At 37.9% G+C, this 20384-nt stretch overlaps 1 protein-coding gene across 11 annotated transcripts in view; it reads left to right on the forward strand.

Moving 5' to 3' along the window:
* LOC104152949 (high affinity cAMP-specific and IBMX-insensitive 3',5'-cyclic phosphodiesterase 8B) overlaps window positions 1–20384 on the forward strand; it is an 89773-nt gene that overhangs the window by 49132 nt on the left and 20257 nt on the right. For all 11 annotated transcript variants that reach the window (XR_011137330.1, XM_068925002.1, XM_068925008.1 and 8 more), the window contains 8 exons: window positions 841–1031; window positions 2483–2542; window positions 3552–3609; window positions 8255–8343; window positions 11370–11448; window positions 11961–12101; window positions 13872–13960; window positions 14620–14680. Coding sequence is in view for 10 of the 11 variants with exons in the window: in XM_068925002.1 (XP_068781103.1) it covers window positions 841–1031; window positions 2483–2542; window positions 3552–3609; window positions 8255–8343; window positions 11370–11448; window positions 11961–12101; window positions 13872–13960; window positions 14620–14680 (768 nt within the window). In the remaining variant the exon portion in view is untranslated. The remainder of the gene's footprint in view (window positions 1–840; window positions 1032–2482; window positions 2543–3551; window positions 3610–8254; window positions 8344–11369; window positions 11449–11960; window positions 12102–13871; window positions 13961–14619; window positions 14681–20384) is intronic.

Consider the following 20384-nt stretch of genomic DNA (forward strand, 5'->3'; position numbering starts at 1 on the left):
CGTTCCGTTTGCTTGTGAGCAGTTCCTTAAGTGTTCAGCTGATGTTGGTAAAACTACTACATATAGTTACATAATTTAGGAAAAGTTGTTGGGCAAAAACTGTGATGTTTGGATCAGGGTTTTCTCCCCACCTGGCTCTGTCCATACCTGCCTATCTGTTGTTGTTGTTTTTTTGTTTTGAAAGAATATGACTTAGCTCCATTTTGCTGTACATCAAAGGAGAAATAGTGAATAAAACCATGTTACGTTAATTGTTTGTCCCTGAGGAGTGATAAGTAAGGCAGTGACATTTCAGACAGTTTCTCACAATTAAAGATGTGCGTAGCTGGGATGGCCTAATGAGAGCGGTAGTGCTTTTGAACATTTCCTCCTGTCTACCTTGGGTGGCTCGTGACTGAATTTGAACACGAGTTGGAAGAGACTCGGTTATCATCTGGAAGCTGTTTGTGTGGTCTCAGTTCTAATGGATATTACCTCTGTGACAAAATCTTCCTTAATAGTGGAAGTGTTCCTGAAGCTGTGATGCTCAAAGAATGAGCAAGGCAAGGTAACCTCTCATCACCGAGGCTAACTGCAGGCACATTTACATCCAGAACAAACACAGCGAATTTGAAAGCAGTAAATATCAAGCCTACAAAATTAATGCTCTCTTCATAGATATAATGATAATAAAGTCATACTACTACATCAGCTGTTTTTAACTCTGTAGTCTAATCTTTCTGCTTTCAAAATACTCGATCCTTCATATAGTAGAAGTGTGTTTGTCACTGTTAAGATTTGCACCATGCAGAGAACTATTTTGTATGTTTAAGATGGTACTCTGTTTTGCATACTTTGCAGGTTTTGCTGATCTTTGCAAAAGAAGACAACCAGAGTGATGGTTTCTGGTGGGCTTGTGACAGAGCTGGATACAGGTGCAATATTGCCCGGACACCAGAGTCAGCACTTGAATGTTTTCTTGATAAGCACCAGGAAATAATTGTTATAGATCACAGGAACTCCAGATATTTTGATGCAGAAGCTATCTGCAGGTAACCTAATGGACCTTCTACTTCTCTTGAATGTCATAATATATTGTACAAAGCCCCTAACTGTACAAAAAGAAGCTTTAAAGCCAAAAAAACTGTAGTAAACTGGAAGTTTGGAGATTGCAGCCAGGAGGTTTGCAAAGCTTTATCACTGAGAGGAAGGATAAAAACTGTTGTGGGGACTCATAAAGTGAGGGGGAAAAAAAAGATAGATTAAATTTATCATATACATACATCTGGAAGAGGAATAAAAATTGAAAAATATACTTTTGGCAACGCTGGCATTTGACTTGTGGAATTATCTCTTTTGGTCTTACACTGCAATGGAAGTCCAAGTCAGCTGTTATGAAATCATTCCATGCAGTCTGTGTCTGTTACAGAAACTTCTATCTTGGGTTACTGCTGCAGCAAAACGTGAAGTTGCAGAGCCTCAAAAGAATGCTTTTATTTGTCCTCTAGATCAGGCACCCTTCACTGAGAACACTTCTTTTTGCAAAAGTTTGCATCACTTTTTGATGCCCATGACTGTCTCAATAGCTCTAAGTTCGTAGGCACTTAGTATTAACGTTCTGTGCTAAGATACACTTCATAAGCTGAAGCATATATTTTGTACCATATAGTGTGCTGTGCTTTCCATGAGCACAATTTTGTCAAGTTTATGACAAGGAGTATTTTAAAACTCAAATATTTGTACTGGTGGAAGTACTTCTAAAAGACTGACAAATAAATATATTTAAGGACTCTTTATTCAGGAGAATGTGACATGTTTGAAAAAAAATTATCCTTTACCACTGAAGGATGAATAGAATATTCTTCTGTATATGATAATTGGTCATATTTTCTTTCAGTTCCTTGGTAAGATCTCTGTCTCTTTAACTGTGGTAAAGTTCTGCTTATTTTTCATTTCATAAATGATAGCCTATCATAGAGAAGTACTCATTCTTTTGCTGTAGCCTCTTTTCTTACGTGCATGCCCCAAAAGCACTTCCTACCCTTGAAAGAAAATTTTACAGTATCTAGAAGGGCAAGGATAATGGTGGGAGATGGTGATGGAGAGATTTTAGGGTAAATCAAGTAATGTGTATTGAAAATATGCTGTAGAGACTGACACTTCTCAAGCCATGTGTTTAGGGCAGCCTGCTCCAAATGAGCTGGGTGAAAAGAGCAAACCTTTACTAGGTTGGGAGAGTGTATTTGAAGAGTTACTGTTCATGTCCTTTGTGTTTGAATCTTATTGCTTCCATATCCTCTTTGTGGTGCAAAAATGGAGAGTGTGATAGCAAAATGGAAACTTGAGTATCTAAAAGGGGTAGGTAGGTTTTGGCAGTATGACATGCTATTTTCTCAATTCAGTGGAATCTTTCAGGCTTGGTTTTCTTTTATATTGTCTGTGAAGACATGATAAGTAACATTGAGAAAGTATGTGACACAGCTGAGGAATTTTTCTTCTCTAGGTCTATCCGTGCCACAAAGCCATCAGAACACACTGTAATACTTGCTGTGGTTCCACGCACGTAAGATTTCTCTTAGTGAAAGATTTTTATTTCTAGAAAAATGTAATGTCTTATAGTTGTCTAATAGCAAGCTTTGTCTAATAACAAGTTATCTATTAGCAAGCTTTACAGAGTAAGTTTAATATTAGTTATTTTTACCTGAAATAGTTAAGAGTTGTTGCATATGGCCTATTTAAATACTCGATAACTTTCCATTAACGGAGAATAAAACTATCCCTACCAGCTTTTTTTCAGAGGATCATATTATAATGCCTTATATACTAAGAAAACTTAGAAAACTGTGTGTTAGTTTCTAAGGGAAATACTAGATGTCGTGTTGTGGTTCTTAGGGAACTGGGTAATGGGATAAACTTAATTTCTGTTGATACTAAACTGACTAGAATGTTTCCTGAAATCCATTCAGGAATACATACCCTGTATAGTCGGGCAAAATTCTTACTGATTTAAATGAATATGTTGTTTATCAAATGCCTTAGAAAAAGGGAGTTTTCCTGTCTTTGTTAAAACTCCTCCACACTGCTGAAAACATTCTCATTTTGTTAATTTCCTAACTCAATAAAATATTAGCAAATTGACTGGAAGGACAAGAACTATTTCTGACGAGATTAGCGTATAGAGATCAAGTTTGGTGCTAATTAAGGCTTTGCAATTTGTTTCGTCTTTTACTTAGTAACACCTTCTTCGATCCTTTCTCATAGGATGTCACAGAATGTCTTTTATCCCCCTCAGGCTTTGTTTTTCTGATGTTCTTGCATGTCTGTGAAGAGAGACAGGACTTCTCTTGAATACCTATGAGTTTTGCGATAGGAATAATCAACAGATTGTAATGATAGTTACATATACCTAGAAAGGAAGGCTGTAGCGTCTTGAAATATATTGACAAGGTCAACTTCTGGAATTGTGTGATTTGTATATGTATTTTGTGCAGTATTGTTCTCACTGCAATATGTTTAGCTAACTATGTCAAGTTGATACCAAATGTTATGTGATCATATATTTTCTTTTGTAGATCTTCTGACCAAGAAGAGGCTTCTGTTCTTCCCCTTCTTCATGCAGGCTTTGACAGGGTATGTATAAAACACATATTTAAGTATAATAACCATGATTGCTGTGGAAGTTACAAACACTTCCACTTCTTCCGCTTTTTCGAATGGAAAATGAATCCTTCATGTAAATCACACATTTGCTTCTATCAGAAGTGTTATTTTTTGGACGGGAAAACAGTGGCAGTTATTGAGTACTCTTTCTTGTTTTTAACAAAACATCTGAGAAACATATGGCATAAGAGGATCTATGGCCTTGCTAATCCTTCTAGAAGAAGCAGGAATGCTGTGAGATTAATTTCTTGCAGCCTGGGCAAGTGGTGGGTGGGTTTTGTTTATGAGTGCATTGAAAAAATAATGGTATGGGACCCTGATTAATATGTGCATGCTGTCTGATCATCCAGACCCCTCTGTGTTCCTCTGGTTGCTAGAATTCCCCTTCTAAAAGGAATACAAGCCTAGTCTAGCTCCTGCTGCAATTCTTGTTTTCAGTGAGATTTGACTTGTCTGTTATGTTGGCTTGAACTCTTCAGGACAGCATTAGAGACTGTTCTGTACAGGAGGCAGAGGGGAAGATCCAGCTGTTCATACTGTTTCTCAGTGCAGCCTTGTAGAAGAGAGCAGAATAGGCAGTAGTTCTCAGCTCTGAAACTCTAGGTTCAGCTGCTTGCCCTCTCCCAACTTCTGTGTGTGTGGCTTTGGGTAGGTATTGAAGATTAGGTTAATGTAATATAAAATAGTTGCAATATTCAAGCTAGACCTTTATAAGGAAGCTGATGCATCGAAACAGTAGAGGCACATTAGTAGACGCTGTCGTTAAGATAATTAACTACAGTTAAGAGAATTAAAGACTTAACTGTAGTTAGGAGAATTAGAGAAGCGAGGGAATTAGCCCAGGCAGAAGGCCATGCTAATGTGCGTATGTATTATGTGCATAATGTGCGTGAGTCCAATATCTGACCTAATTCATAGTTAGCTTGAATTTCATGGCAAAGCAGGAACATGCACTTCAGTCACCATTTGCAGATAGTCTCCAAAAGGAGGTAATAGATCTTTCCCCTCTAAGAGGGGTGCTATTAAGGACAAAAGCATTAATGGTTTCTGAGGAGCTCACATGCTGTGATAACTGGAAAAGTAGGGGCTAAGAGAAAGGTCAGCCCAAAAATTCCAGTGTTTTTTTAGTGTAGTTTGCTCTCTCAACCCAAAAAGCTTTAATGTTTCTAACAGCCGTCTTTTCATTTCTTCTGAAGTCCAGTGTTCCATTAAAAAAAATGCAGGGCAATGTGTTCTGCCGGCTAGATGCACTGTTAGGTGCGGTCCTGAGTTTAGCCCCAGGAGGCACTGGGTGACTCTGAGACACATCTCAGAGTCATGCTTTCTTTTTAGGGAAGTGAAAGTAGTCTGATCTTTCTGCACCTGACCAGTTGGCTGTGGTAAGTGAACAGGGAAAGCTGTGTACAGCTTCTAGCCATTCCCACCAGCTGCCTCGGATTTATCAGGGAGTTTGCATAACATAGTAATTTCCCATTTGAATTATTTTCAAGCTTTTAAAACATGTCTGATGTCACAGAACCTGTTTTTGCAGTAGGGTGGGCGTAAGAATTATTCCTGCTTGGATGGGGATCTGTAGACCCTAAGTCCATTAACAAAATCACAAAACAAAAAAAATCCCCAAACCCACCTCCCCTAAAAAGCCACAGCAAAAACAAATAAAAAACATCCCCCCGCCCCCCAAACAGGCAGTCCCATGCAGGGACTAGGATTTTTGAAAAAATCATACCTGCTCAAATTATATATTTTCCGTAATTTTTTATTTTTACAGTCCCATTTTTCTGGTAGCTTTATTTTGCGCTACCGCTATTCATCGTCTCAGCCTTTGACATCTTTTTTCCTCCTTTTCCTCCTCCTCCTCCCTTGACAAAACACTGATTGCAGTTGCTCTGTCTGGTGGTGGCTGCCTTCTAAATGCATCTCCAACTTGAACAGTAAAGAGTCAGATCTTGTAACCAATTAGCATGTCACCTTTCTGTAATTAAAGGTTTAAAAAGGTTTCTGACAACTCCTTTAATCTTTTTTGGGAGATGCTTTTGCAAATATATTATATCAAATACAATTTTTTTTCTATAATGGATAGCTGGTTCTTCTGCTTAAAAATATTCTGTTACCTTCATTTGTATTTAAGCTAGAGAAATATCTTTCTACTTGTATATGTACATATATAATATATTGTAAGTAATCTTAAAGAAATCACTTCACATCTCTTCTAATGAAATTAATGATGAAAAGATCTTATGAACACTATCTAGAGAGAGATTTCAGGAATGTTTTCTGTTCATTCTATAAATTTGTTTGACATCTTATTTGTTCCTCAGCATTAAAAAAAAGATCTTTTTTTTTTCTTCCACCTTCTTAAGAAAATCCTATTTTTTTAACCTATCTTCTGAATTTTTCCCTCTATCATTAACAGGATTTGTGTTATTAAATTAATGGTCTTGTTAATGCACTGTCTTTATTATGCTGATATTTTTCCCCCTCAGCCTCCAAGGTCTAATAGTAATGGCCTACTTAAGATGGACTAATTTAAATAATAGTGATTTAACTTCCTGACTGATTTTTTTAACTATGATTTAAATTAGCAATCAGGAGGCCTTAACGTTTGCAGTGGCTCAATTGCAGTCTTGTTTTGCATTTTGAATTTTAGTTCTTTTCATAAACAAATGTTGATTCTTGTTGACCAGTTACTATTAAAAACTTTCTGGTTTGCAAGTAAATAAATCTTTAATATTAAACCTAGTACTTCTTGCTAAGCAAGATGAATGATGCATTTGTACCAGCTGATTAATCTTGTGATTTGTGTCAAGTTCTGTATAGGACGGAAGTGGAATCCAATTAAAATGAACTAAAACATAATTTAAAAATACATGTTAGTTAAATAAAAATATACTGTATAAATAGTAAATGTTTTGCTTTTTTTTTTTTAAAAAAAAAGGACATATTATTGTCTGCCTTCTAATATATGAGAGTTAATAGATTTTCATCTTCTGGTGCCTCGTTTATATGCGCAGATTAGAAAAAAGAAAATAAACTTCCTGCTTTTTTCAGCTCCCAATTGATTTCCCAGCTTTTCAGTGAACTTGAACGGGTGAATGAACTGAACTGCTGTTGTAAACTTAAATAGAGATATTCTGTGCATGTACGTAAGGATCTACAGCAGTCAAAAGCAGATTTAGCACTTAAGCGAACTGTAATTCTTGATTCCTAGCTAGTGGGTTGTGCCAATATGGTGGTTAGATTTTTCTCCTTAAATTTTGGCAATAAACAGCACTACTTTAAAATGCATTTTAGAAAAAGAGCTTTAGTATGTTCTAGTAAATTTTGTCTATAGAATAGGTTGCCATCATTGCTTGAATTGTATTTTTTTAACAGATGTATATTGTCTTAAATTTAAAACAAGTATATTTTAATGTTTAAAATATTCATCCTAAAACTGAAAATCTAAATCTACAGTGCCATAGAAGAACAGTATGCTTGGAGACAGTTTATTATGCAAAAACACGTCATCGTTTGCACCTGACTTTCTGCCAAGCTGCTGCTGTGCCATTTGGTTCCTTATGCATTCACTTACGTAAAGTGAGAGTTACAGAAATATTTTAATATGTTAACACTAAGGAGTGAACTAGACCTGTGTTAACAGGGTTTTTTTTTTTTTTTTAATTTACTTTTTACACATCAACTTGGGATGTGTAAAACTTGGCAACTTGGGATGAAGCCATTGGTACGCTTTTTTCATAAAGGAGGGAAATGCAGATTTTTCTAAAATTGGTCTTTGCTCTTCAGAGGTTCGCCTGCTGGCTTACAGTGCAGTGCTCAGCTGTACCGTGAAAACTAATGACATCACAGAGTATTTCCTGTGAAAAACAGAAAAACTATGCATGTATTTATAAAGGAATGGCTTGGTTCTTCATACCAAAGGTTTACTAATGAGCAGTCTGCTTTAACGGAAGTCAGCGAATCCACTGCTTCTTTGTGACTGACATCTAATTTCTGATTTCAGCAGGACCAAGCACAATTCAGCTTAGTGCCTTTGCCAAACAGAGGACGTGCTCTCCTTCTGGAGTACATAAAAGTTTTGTTAACTGTTGTCAGCATGCTCCTTACTTTAAATACCTTTCTGCACTTCTGAATTCAGCAGCTACAGCCCAGCGCAATTACTTGCAGAGCAAAGTTACTGCAGGTTGTGTGTTTCAGCTGCTGTAGTTGTTTGGAAAAAAGTGAAATATCAAATGTCTTTGGTTTCTTTTCTTTTTTTAGCATGAATATTTTACATCTTTAAGGTGTTCCATTTCCATTCTGAATTAAGGGATCGATGTCCAAAATAAAACATCAATGCAATATTGATTTTGTGTGAGACTGTTTTTTCCATACTATCTATACCTAACTGGGTTCCTAAAACCAGATAGGAAAATTCACAGTTGTTGTTTAGCATATTGTCATACTGGCGCTGTGTTTAACTAATATTGCTGTCTTAGCAACTAGGAAATCATTCCTGTGGAAAAGATGATTACTGAACCCAAAGGGTACAACTAAGTTAGAGTTTTGGATGCAGGAAAAGACATAATAGTTTAAAAACATTCCTATCTATTTTATGCACTCCTGATTTCTCTTCCAGCGATTCATGGAGAATAGTAGCGTAACTGCTTGTTACAATGAACTGATTCAAATAGAACATGGGGAAGTGCGATCTCAGTTCAAATTACGGTATGTAAAAGTATAAGAAGCTGCAAACGTAAATTGTTTGGTCTGCATGATCGTATTAGTTTACTTTCTGCTTTTCCCAGCTATGTTTATATGTGCTTTGCATCTATATGTTAACTAACTACTGTACCCTTATTTTCTTGTTCAATCATTTTGTAAGGGACAAAGTCAAGCATTTTATTGATTGGTATCCTGGGAAAGCTTAGTTGATGTGTCTAATACACTTGTGGTTTAGATGACAGTTTTCCTTAATGTAAAATATAGTACATGTTCTTTATTCTGATACTTGCTTGTGCTGCAAGTGTCTTGAGGTCCCATATTGAATTTAACAACATTCCAGCAGCTTTACTAACACCACAAATCTGAGTGAGATCCTTTAGCAAAAATATCACTGAATGGTGACTTCTGCTCATGTAGTCAAGAAAGGAGTAATTTTAAAAATGCTATCTTGTGCATAAGATTTATGGGCTAAAAATTTACATGACAATAAAACTTCATAAAGTCATTCTTGATCTCCTATGTCTGAGATTTCATATCAACAGCTTGTGATGAACACAGTCTTGAGCCAGATCTTCATACCCTGAGTTTTTAATTTTCTTACTTGGACAAGACTCATACCAGGATCATGGATTTTTATCTTAGTGAGAAATTAAAGACAGATATGACTTTCATTCCACTATCACTTTTTATTTTATATGACTAATTTTATATTTAATATAGTTGCTTATACATACATATAAAGGTATTTGCGGTTTGACTATATGAGGAAACAGCCTTGAATTTGTGTCATACAGAGCAGATTCAGGTCTCTAGGTCTCATCAGTGAATTCCAGTTCCCTCTGCAGCAAATTCTATAATGTGACCTAATTCTTAGTTTTTTTTATCACTTGAGTCAGAGAAGCAAGATAGGGGCCACTAAAGGATCCAGTGTTGCTGTTTAGGCAGTAGGCGTTTCTAAAACCTTGTTTTCAAAGGGGTTTCAAGATGACTTCATGTTCAAATGAATGTTTTTATACATGAAGAACGCAATTAAAATAAAATTTACAGACAAAAATAGGATTTGTGCTTACACAGTTATTTAACAGGTGTTTTCCAAGACTCACTAGGCAAATAAAGCAGTTGTGAAATCTTAGACGTTAATTAGGTGTTATGGTGGTCCTGGTTTGCATTACTGTTAGTAAGTGTGATGTGAAATATGTGACTGCTGAATTAAGTCTGTATGGTTCAAAAGCATTAGTTTATATTTAAGATTAAGCTGTCATAAACACAATGGCTGTAGTTTAGTAGAACAGAATTTGTAACAAGAGGAATACTGTAGTCTAAAGGGAAACTTGTTCAAGCTGTTGGACATATTTTTCAAGATTACTCTTCTCACAAGGTTAGCCAATGCTACTGTTATAGGACTTTGTTGCCCAACATTGTTCAAAGTCGGATTCCTGTCAGAAACTGCAAATGTGTGCAAATGACCTCCTTAATTTCTTAGCTAAGGGGAGTTAGTGCATTCTTTACTTTGCATTCTCTTTGTAGAAGCTTTTTGGCATTTCCACCTGTCTCCTCTTGTACATTTCGGTAAACAATCATTTAAATTACCTTTTTTTTTTTCTTTAAGGTATTAACAGATGTGTCAATGGTGTCTTCTTATATGTTTTGTTTTCATTTTTTTTTCATTTTCTAATAATTATTGCATCCTTCTCATTCAAAACTTTCTGCTTTAACACATAGATTAATTCATTTCAAGAATGGAATGCTAGTGTAGTATCTATTGCTGAGATAGAGAGGTTATTTCACCAAATACAAAATCACACTGTGAAACTGGCTTGGATTGCTAGAGCATCCTTTGTAAAATGACAATAGAAGCTCTTTGTTGTGCAAGCTGAAACAGTGCTGTTTCCTTCTGTATGTAACGCTTCTTCCCACACATCTTCATCAGTGTGGTTATATGTATATGTCTTTGTGTATGCCATTTATTTTTGAGTTACTTTCGTGATGAGTAGAACTAGCAATACTGGTATTTCTTTAATCCTGAGGCAGAACGCCTCTCTGCTAGTGAATCGCTAGTCATCAGTACTTAATTCAAACCCAAAAATGCAGTCTGTGAGCAAGATATTCCTTTTAGGAAATAATTATATACAAGAACACTTAAGCATGGTTCGTTTTATGCTCTCTACAATGAGAGACAGAAGGATATACGTGAAAGATAATTAGTTTGTATTTAGTCAAAATCAAAGAAGGAGTAATGGCACCTATCAAAACAGAAGTGTCTGGGATGTTTCTTTTAGTATGTACTATATAACTGTAGTTTGCTTTCTAATATTAGGAGCGTACATTAAAGTTAATCCCATCCTGGCTAGATTATAATTTAAGCAATTTAAACTCTATAGCAAACAGGTAAGGGTTTTGTTTTCCTGCATTAGCTCAAGGAGAGCCCTGGAAAAATGGGAAATGGAGAACGCTTTGGCCCTTATTTAAGACCAGGACATACAGAAATGAAGTCACTGAATAATTACTTGGAGGCAAGAAAAGTAAAATTTTTGTGACTAGACTTTGAGATGACTTAAATTGTTTTCTCTAATTTTGTTATATTGCAACTTCTTTGATATTGGATATCTGTTTACTCTGTTGAAAACTTTGTGTGTATCTACTGCAGTGATTTTTGTGTTCTCTGTCTTCAATGATCACAAAACTTCATTATTCTGATGTAGCAGCACAAAATGATTTGTTATTTTTACTGCTAATTACTAATTCCTGCTATCTAGAGCATGTTTGGAGAAAGAAACCTGCTATTAAGATGATGCAAGACCCATGAACCCATTTTACAATGTGATCTGCAGTAAAAATATGTGAACAACAGGAATGTCTGAAGCTGAGTTTCCTGAAAAAAATGATCATCATGGAGGTGGTTACATGGTTTAGTCAAAACAAGATACTAATTTGTGATTCATCTACCAATAAATACAATGTAATAATATATTTATAGTGAGCAAAGTATTTTAACAATAAAACTAATATGAACCATTTACTAATTTCAGGGCTTGTAACGCAGTGTTTACAGCATTAGACCATTGTCAGGAAGCTATAGAAATAACCAGTGAAGATCATATCATTCAGGTAGGGAAAAAAAGCCATTCATTCTATAAAACATGAAGAAAGGAATCCCAGAGAGATCTCTGCACAGCAGTTTTGGTTTTATTTCAGTATTTTAGTTTTGTTGCCCTTTAGAAAGCCCTGTGCAGTGAATTGGCTTATTTCTAGATGCTGCATGTTGACACTGGCTGAATTTTTAAGTCCTTTCCTTTAGTAATTTTCTTTAAATTATAATTTGTAGTAAATTAATGTAAATTAAAAGCAGCATGAAATCCCTAACAGAACTAGGTAGCCTGTACAGTAAGGAGCTTTGTTCTGCTTCTGTGCTCTTTGATAACAATGTATATATCTCCTTCTGTATTCAGAAGCGTTTCACCACTTGCGTAGTATTTTTATGTGAAAAAACTTGAATTGTAGGGATGTGTGGTTATGGCTTTAGGTGTATATCTTTTAACACTTGGATATTTTTATATGAGTAAATATCTTTTAAGTATGTTCTTTTCCACATAATCCTAAAGTACTTTTCTGTCTGACAGTATGTTAATCCAGCCTTTGAACGGATGATGGGCTATCATAAGGGAGAGCTTATTGGCAAGGAACTTACTGAACTACCAAAAAGCGATAAAAACCATGCAGATCTCTTAGACACTATCAACACATTTATTAAAAAAGGAAAGGTAGGTAAATAAAATAAAGCAGTGCAAAATTTGTATTTCTAATCTGCTTTATTTGTAATGCTCTAGGGTTAAAAACACAAGATGGTACTTTCCTGAGCTGCATATATATGACCAGAATTCTGCTCCTCTGATGTGTTAGGACCAGAATAGCCCATTCCTCAGACCAATGACTGCACATTTCTTTAGCTTTTGCTTTTAGGGTGTGACTGAACCTCTCAACCCATCTGTTGGTTTGAGATTAATATGCTGTGAAATTTTCTGTGCTTCTGTTTTGGTGAGAGCACAGGTCTCTTTTGTTAGTTGGAACATATTGTTTGTCCCTCAGTCAGTCTCTCAAGTAGTGTCATCATGCAAGCAAAAGGTTTAACAGTTCTGTCATAATTGCAGAAGCTTCACTGACTGCATGCCTAAAGCAACATATGACATAATCTGCTGTGATCAAAATGTATCAGCACCCAGTGTGGTTTCTTTTTTAACTGTGATTAGAATATCTGTGGTGCGCTGTGGACTCCTGTGGTGGTGGTAGCAGGCCTTCTGAACATGACAGCAAGGCTGTATGTTCCTGGCCGTATGTCTGCTAGTACATGGAGCAGTCTCTTACCGCGTCTCCCACAGGTTGCAGAAGTACCTCTAGCCCTTCCCTTCCCCCCTCTGCGTCATGAGCTGTGGGGAGTTCTTCAGTCTTTGAGTCACTTTTAACAACATCCTGAGTTTTTGAGAGCCATTGCCTGGAGTTTGCAGGTTCATCTTGGTTCGTTAGCAATACCTACAGGCCCCTCTTGCTTTGCTTCTCATTGCTATAGCCTGCCCACCTGCTAGCACTGCCTGCTTAGTGGCCCTCTGCCTCCTCTGCACTGGGAGGTAGTGGTCTAAGTCTTTGGCTGTAACAGCGATGAGAGAGCTCATCTTCCACCCAGTTCCCTACATCATCCTACTCTGCTGCTAAGTAGTTCCCCCCTTAAAATCTCTCTTCTTGGAGGCAGTAAGGGGAGGGAAGCCTTTTCCCTCTTGCTTCCTTTTCCAGTCCATATCTGAGTATAGTCTTGTATTTTTGCATCAGTGGACTGCTTAAGGCTGGTGCATATATGTCCCCCAGTTAGTCTTCAGTCCTCTTTATGCTTTCCGCTAGCAACGGGAATGGAAAGGAAATGAATGGTTGGACAGACAAACGGGCATTTTCATGGGAAACCAGGATAAAAGATGCCATAAAGAAATTGTTGCTTCCATTTGCTAGTCTGGAGGGCCTTGAATATCCAAGGTCCTGGGAGAACGGTCACGAGGTGTCAAGAGATTGATGGTTACCTGAGGTTCTGTCAGTCAGCGGCTTCTGAAACCTAGCACGCATATCACTAGAGGGATCAGTGACTTCAGAGCTGTTTGGTGCTCAGCAGAGCTCCATACGTGTGGTGCTGAGAGTTTGGATTTACCACTAGCAGAGAGATATTCTCTGGAACTGTTGCAGACACGACTGCTTATTGTGGTACCTAGCAACAATGTTTGTAACCCCTTGAAATGGATGATTCCTAAAGTTCCTTGTAAAAATTGTGAACTCTCTCAAAAGAGAAACATGAAAAAATTTATATTGTCATGAGGTATGTAAATGTCTGTTAAAGATGATACTCTGTATTAATAAACTTTACACTATTTTAAAAATTAAAACTATGAAATAATATGTAATTACTTATTACAGAAAGACTTTAATAATGAATGAATATTTGACTGCAAGCTAAGTATTCTTAAATGCTGTCTCTGTCATGTTTGTTTGCCTAGGAATGGCAAGGCGTTTATTATGCAAGAAGAAAATCAGGAGACAGTATCCAGCAGCACGTGAAGATAACACCCGTGATTGGTCAAGGAGGGTAACTAACTTGCCCAGAATATAGTTGCTTTCTCATTTTTAGATTCTTCTCTTTTCTTTTCCCACCTGCGAGTTTGGCATGAACCCCCATGTACTTAGTAGCAGGGTGACGATATAACTACTGGCTATAAGGAATATAGACAGAATAAGCAGTGTTCAGAAGGTCATGCTCTTTGCTGATGTTGTCTGTTTCAGTGTTGTCATATGCTGGCTAAAAGAACTGTGTATAAAGTCATAACAATGAATAGCGTCATACTACAGATATCTGCAAATTGAAGTTTAGGTTCATGTTACTGTGCCTTTATTTATGCAGTTATTCTCCATTATCAAAACTGTTACTAAGTCAGTTGGAAGTATCAGCAGTAAGGTGATTCTCTTGTTTGTGTGTGTGCTTGTATGCACTTGCGCCTTTACAGTGCATATGGCCAAATTCTGCTCCCAGATGTGCAGGTGAATTCCTGCAGGAGGAAAAGATTCAGGTATCCTGGGACAAAAACATACAACATTGAAGAAGTGCTTGTTGCTTAGTAGTACGATTTTGGTTTTGATATCTGATTTCATAAAGGCATCAAGAACTCTGCTTTAGGAAAACAGCAGGATATCATTTCACTTCTCTCATAACCATTTGATGTGGTAACAATTGATTATTTCTCTTGCTAGGAAAATAAGACATTTTGTGTCGCTCAAAAGGCTGCGTTGTACCAATGAAAACAACAAACAGGTACTGTATTTCTTTCATGCCATAAATTTCATCACTTTTAGTAAACTTTTTTGTTTTAGAAATTAGTATCACATCCTCTTGGGAAAATGATGAAATTCTTATTGTTTGAGCAAGCAGGAAAGCTTTTGTGCTTACTTCAAGCTTAGCTTTTTTCTGATGGCCTACTCTTCTTCTGTAGGACTGGTGAGTGGAGGCTTTTATTCTCTGGAGCATGGACATGACAGTTAAGTCTATGATATTGTGGTGCAGCATAGACCAGTTTGGAGGAAACTTCTGGCCTTTTTTCTAGAGCTACCCTTGTTGCAAGTCTGAACTGCCATACTTATGTCTAATAATGACCTATGCTCAGCTGTTACAATGTTTGGTGATACATGATTCTTGATTAAGCGTGGCGTTCATGGAGGATTTGAGACATCACACGCTCGACAGAATGTGTGTGTTGTGGAGGAGTGTAATCCAAGCCACCCTTAGCCATGGGAGGAGGTAAACCAGCAGTAGCTGTTGACCCTGTTGTCTGTGGTCCACGCACATCTTCACCCAAGCAATGGGTCCTGCAGAGAATCTAGTGGTGTGGGGAGCAGTTTGTTGTGATCTCCTCCTTGGCCTCTCTCTTTGTAAGTGTCTCTGCAGACACTCATTATATCTCGTGTTTTGCCTCAAGAGTACTCTACATGGCCTGTAGAGTCAGGAAGTTTGAACTTATCTGAGCAAAGAAGCAAAATCTTTAGCCTGTGGTCTGTAGGAGCGAGAGACAGAAAGGAAGGAGCATAGGAAGTCGTCGGCTGCATTTTAGACTGAGGATGTGCCTGGGAAGCACCGTACGTTTCCATGTGTCTTGTTTTACCTAGAATTTTAAATGTGCTTTCATCTATGATGTGGATAAGGACACTTGTGCTTAAAATGTATTTAGGTAGTCGCCTCTATCTTTAGGTGCCCCTTCTTCAGTATAACAATTCTATCCATATTAGTACATCATTGGAAAACTTCTACTATTGGAAGAAGTTAATAGATGGTGTTCTGTAAAATCTGAATCTGTTAGTGGAAACCACACCCCTTGCACAAACTGTTGTGGGGGCAGACAGTAACAAATCAAGGGAGACAGCTGCAAAACTTTTGAGAGAAACTGGAAGTTCTATCACCAGAAAAGAGACCTCAGCTTTGGACTATAAACATACCTCGGTGGTGAAGTATCATTTACAGTAGCAGGTTGCTAAATATGCTCAGCTTAGCACATGGGAGATTTTTGAAACAAAAGAAGTGCTAAAGTTGTAGGTATTTCTTTTTAGTTCATTAATAATCGTCTTTGATTTTGCTCTGTTTACAGCTGCTTTAATGTTGTTTTGACAGTGAGATACTATTTAATAATGATTCTTTTTTATAATACACACCCAGCTGAAAGACTGGTACAAGGAAATGTAGATGTGATACTCTTTATGCAAAATAGGCAGTGCAAAACAATTGCAAACTTGCAGCCATATGTAAAAAGCAATAGTAGGAATATAGATAAAAGTTTTTTTTGTTTCTGTTTTTCATCTTCCAGTTCATTGATCTGCCAAAGGAAGTAAGCTTAAGAATAACGTTTTACATAAGAATTTGAGTTTAAGACCAGATTCATATTCTTTATATTACTAGCCCCATCCATTCATGGTTTTTAATATGGGTCCATGAATGGTTATTGGTAAATAAAGCCCTGATGAAATGAGTTTGTAGGCAGGCCTGGAGAGCCTTACACACCTGGAGAGCTCAGGGAATATGACCTTTAAAGGGTTCTGAACCCTTAGAGATCTGTGTAGGGATCTACCACAAAGACTAAAGATCATAGCCTAACAAAAAGCATAATCTGTGGACGTTTAAGATCCTTATGGGAAAAATCAAGGTAAATCCAACACTACCAGATAATTATTCTCTTTTACTTTTTTGATGGAAGTCTCTTCTGCTTGTAGTAGGGTATCAGGTGCTCTGTCACTAAGAAAATTCTAACAGTGTCTTGGGTGCTTGTTTTGTTTTGCTTTTTAATTTTAGATGGGGTGATGTATAATAATACCTATACTGTATTCATAATACTTAAAGTTAGTTTTGTAGCAGTAATACCTTGAATTTAATCCTGTTGAACCTTTAGACGCTGCAGTTTTGCACCCTCTGGTGGCAAAGAGTGGTTCAACCACAGACGCAGCACAACTCTTAGGAGACTGCTCCAAGCTCAAACTAATTTTTGCATGAAGACCTCTGCAGCAGTTAGTGAGGCAGAATGAAAACCCAGAAAAAGCTTGATGAAAAGGAAATATTATATTAATAATGACTCCTGGGGTTTTAAATTTGATATTAAATTTAATTCAGTCATTTTTGTGGTACCCCTTATATTTGTAATTTTCAGTATACTACAGCATTTTCCAGTGTAGTGCACCATCCTTTTGGAAAAGCTGTCAGGGAAAGGAAGAAGTATGTCTGCAGTTGCGTAGACTTTCTGCATTCATGATATGGAGAGGAATATTTTTAGGGATTGAGAGATCAGACAGTTGATAGCACTCTGTCTTCAGTTAGAGACAGTTAATAAGACCATAGGTGTAGATTTTGCTGAGATGAAGCCGTTTTCTCTTTCCCCTGCTCCTAATGCCATGGAGGTGTGTTGTACTGGAGTAAAATGAGACTTTATCAAAGGATAAATAGAGCAAAGTTGCAAACATAGGCAAACCCATCACTGACACTTCTGTTTGGAGCTAGTAGCGTATCCCATCTATTCATTTAGAATCACAGAATCACAGAATGGCCAAGGTTGGAAGAGACCTCTGGAGACCATCTAGTCCAACCCCCCTGCTCAAGCAAGGTCGTCTAGAGCACACTGCACAGGATCACATCCAGGCAGGTTTTGAATATCTGCAGATAAGGAGGCTCCACAACCTGTCTGGGAAACCTGTTCCAGTGCTCTGTCACCCTCCCAGGAAAGAAGTTCTTCCTCACATTCAGATGGAACTGCCTGTGTTTCAGTTTGTGCCCGTTGCCTCTCGCCCTGTCACTGGGCACCACGGAGAAGAGTCTGACCCCATCGTCTTGACACCCTCCCTGTAGATATTTGTATATATGCATTTGTTAACTTGTGGTCTACCAGGACACCCAAGTCCTTCTCTGCAAAGCTGCTTTCCAGCAGGTCAAGCCCCAGCCTGCACTGGTACATGGTGTTACTCTTCCCTAAATGCAGGACCCTGATTTAGATTTAGGTTTAGACCTCCCAAAAGGTGTTCTCAGGCTCTGCTGGAAGGCAATCCCTTGCTTTCATCTGTCATTTTATTTCAGTGCATTCCTGAAAAAGGAACATTCCTCATCCTTTATAATACGGCAGCTGTGTGAGTCGATAACATGCCTGCAGGCACTGCAGATTGCTTAGGGTGCGAGGGGGCGCCGCTTGACTTTTCCTCAAGATGGAGCTTGAATAGGCTGAGTAGTGTGGGAGCTTCCTTTCAGGTGAGAGGATGCACACAGACGTTGAGAGGTCAGCATTTAAGCTACGGCTTCTGGTGGCCAAGAGGCTTCAGTTAGCCTGCTAGGAGCATCCATAACATATCGCGCCAAGCTTCTGCATCTTGCAGAGCTATTTTGTCCTATCCAGGTGGTGGTGTGGGTGCAGTTTGTGAAGCTTTCTGGCTACCATTCCCTTCCTCTCTTCTTCCTGTTGGAATGGCACCTTGTGAGGTAAATGCTGAGACTGGCCTAAATTCTTTCTTTTCCAATAGTGTAATAAATAGTCAATGCTTGGGTTTGTTGAGATTCATGCTTTATGTAGGATATCCACCTGGCTCTTGATCCCACACCACAGCGCTGTCAATTCACATATTTTTGCTGCAGCACTATGGCTTCCATGACCTTATCTGTCAGACATGGTGTTCACCAGCCAGCTGTATCTGCCAGGCAGGTGTGAGATTGTGGCTCTGGGCAGCAGCTGGGCAGCGCGTGACTCCTGAGGGAGCCTGGCTCCTCGAAGCCTGCTGTGAGAACGCTCCTCCTGGCTTTAGCCTAGTGCTGTGGCCCTCTGTTGCATGACCTCATGCATTGGTGGGGGCGCAATCTCTTCATATCGATGCACTGAACAAGCCTTTTTGCTGATAAAGTTGTGAGGGCTAAACACCCAAAAGAGTAACATGGGAGAAGGGGAGGCAATATGTTTCCAAAATACCTAACTCAGAAGGGTAGCTAACAGTGATGAGTTTGTCTTGCACACACTCTTCTCCAGGAATGTTTGATCAGCCTCCACAATCCACTTGTGGTCGTACTGGACGATTTGCTCTGAAAAATACCATCAGAAATTTGAGTGAGTTGGTTCTAGTATCAGTTTCTTTTTATGTAAAGCTGTGGATTCCAATAACTCCACTGGACAACTCTGCCATCATCATGACACTGTTGTGTAATGAACTGTATGCATGTCTGTGGTCTTTATTGCCAGGAGATTTGAAGATAAAATGGGACTTCAGTTCTAAAAATAAGTCAGGTCTTGCATTTAATCACATTTTTTAGATATTATGTTTTGTGATAAAACTCATAATTCCTTTCCGCTAGCCATATGGACATCTTTAGCAGGGAAGCAAAAGAGTGCACTACATTTTTTAACATGCAAATATTTCTTTTTTTGCAAAACAAAAGCTACAAACACCTCTTTTGTGACAAATGCAATGTATTTGATGCTTTTTTTCTCTCTATAGTTAAACTTACATCCAGCTTTTGTTGGGATTTTTTCTAATTACTCATCTCAAAACAGGTTTTAGGGAAAATTAAGCCCATAAGGCTTAATTAAAACCACACCTAAGTATTTGCAGCAGTAGAACTTTTCTCAGCACTAAAAAATTACTAGGTTTTTCTTCAAGCCAAAAATTATTCTTTATGGAAGGCTAAGAGAAAATCGATTGCTATAATTAGTTAGAGGGCAGTAATAGATGCCATGATTCAAATTTTGATCCAAATACCTTGTGTTTCTCTATGTCAATGTAATTCTAAATGTCTTGGACTCAACTTTCAGGCCCTGTATGTAGACATACAAGCATCATTATATTATTATACATTGTTTCACATGACATATTGTAGGGATGTTCTTTGTCAGTACTGACAGTATGCATAAGGCGTATCAGTACAATTAGAAATCACTGTATAGGAACCTTCATGGATTTCAGTGCCAGATTTATCCCGTACAAAAATGGAGCATGTTAGATTTATGCATGGAAAATAATACATCTGAGAATGTAGTAAGTATTCCTACAGTGAAGATTTATGAATGGGAATTGACTTTTCATGTGACTAGTCCCGGGTGCTGAAGCCTAGGTAATGATTAACGCTGCCTTTGTGAACTGGGACCTGGCAGGATCGAGTCCAGTGTTTGCACATTCATAAATTTATAGTGGAGGTGATGTTTCTCCTTTTAAGAACGTGTTAGTTCAAGTTTAACTGTGTAACTGCTCTCGTAACTCACCTTTTGTGGCTCTTTCAGGTCATGCCTACTGAAGGGGTCAGAGAAGTATTCAGAACTGGAATGCAGTTTGTTTTATTTTTTTAATGGGACACCTGGAGATTTTCTGTCAGTCATACAATAGAGAGGGAGAGAGATCTCCAACTGCTTTGAAAGAAGCTCTAGTTTGGGACCAGAGCAAGCAGTTCAGATGCCGTGTCAGTGTACCCTCTATGATGAGCTTCCTCAATCTTACTGTGTTTGAACCAGATGACT

Source organism: Struthio camelus, chromosome W (assembly GCF_040807025.1).
Source record: "Struthio camelus isolate bStrCam1 chromosome W, bStrCam1.hap1, whole genome shotgun sequence".
Lineage (NCBI taxonomy): Eukaryota > Metazoa > Chordata > Aves > Struthioniformes > Struthionidae > Struthio > Struthio camelus.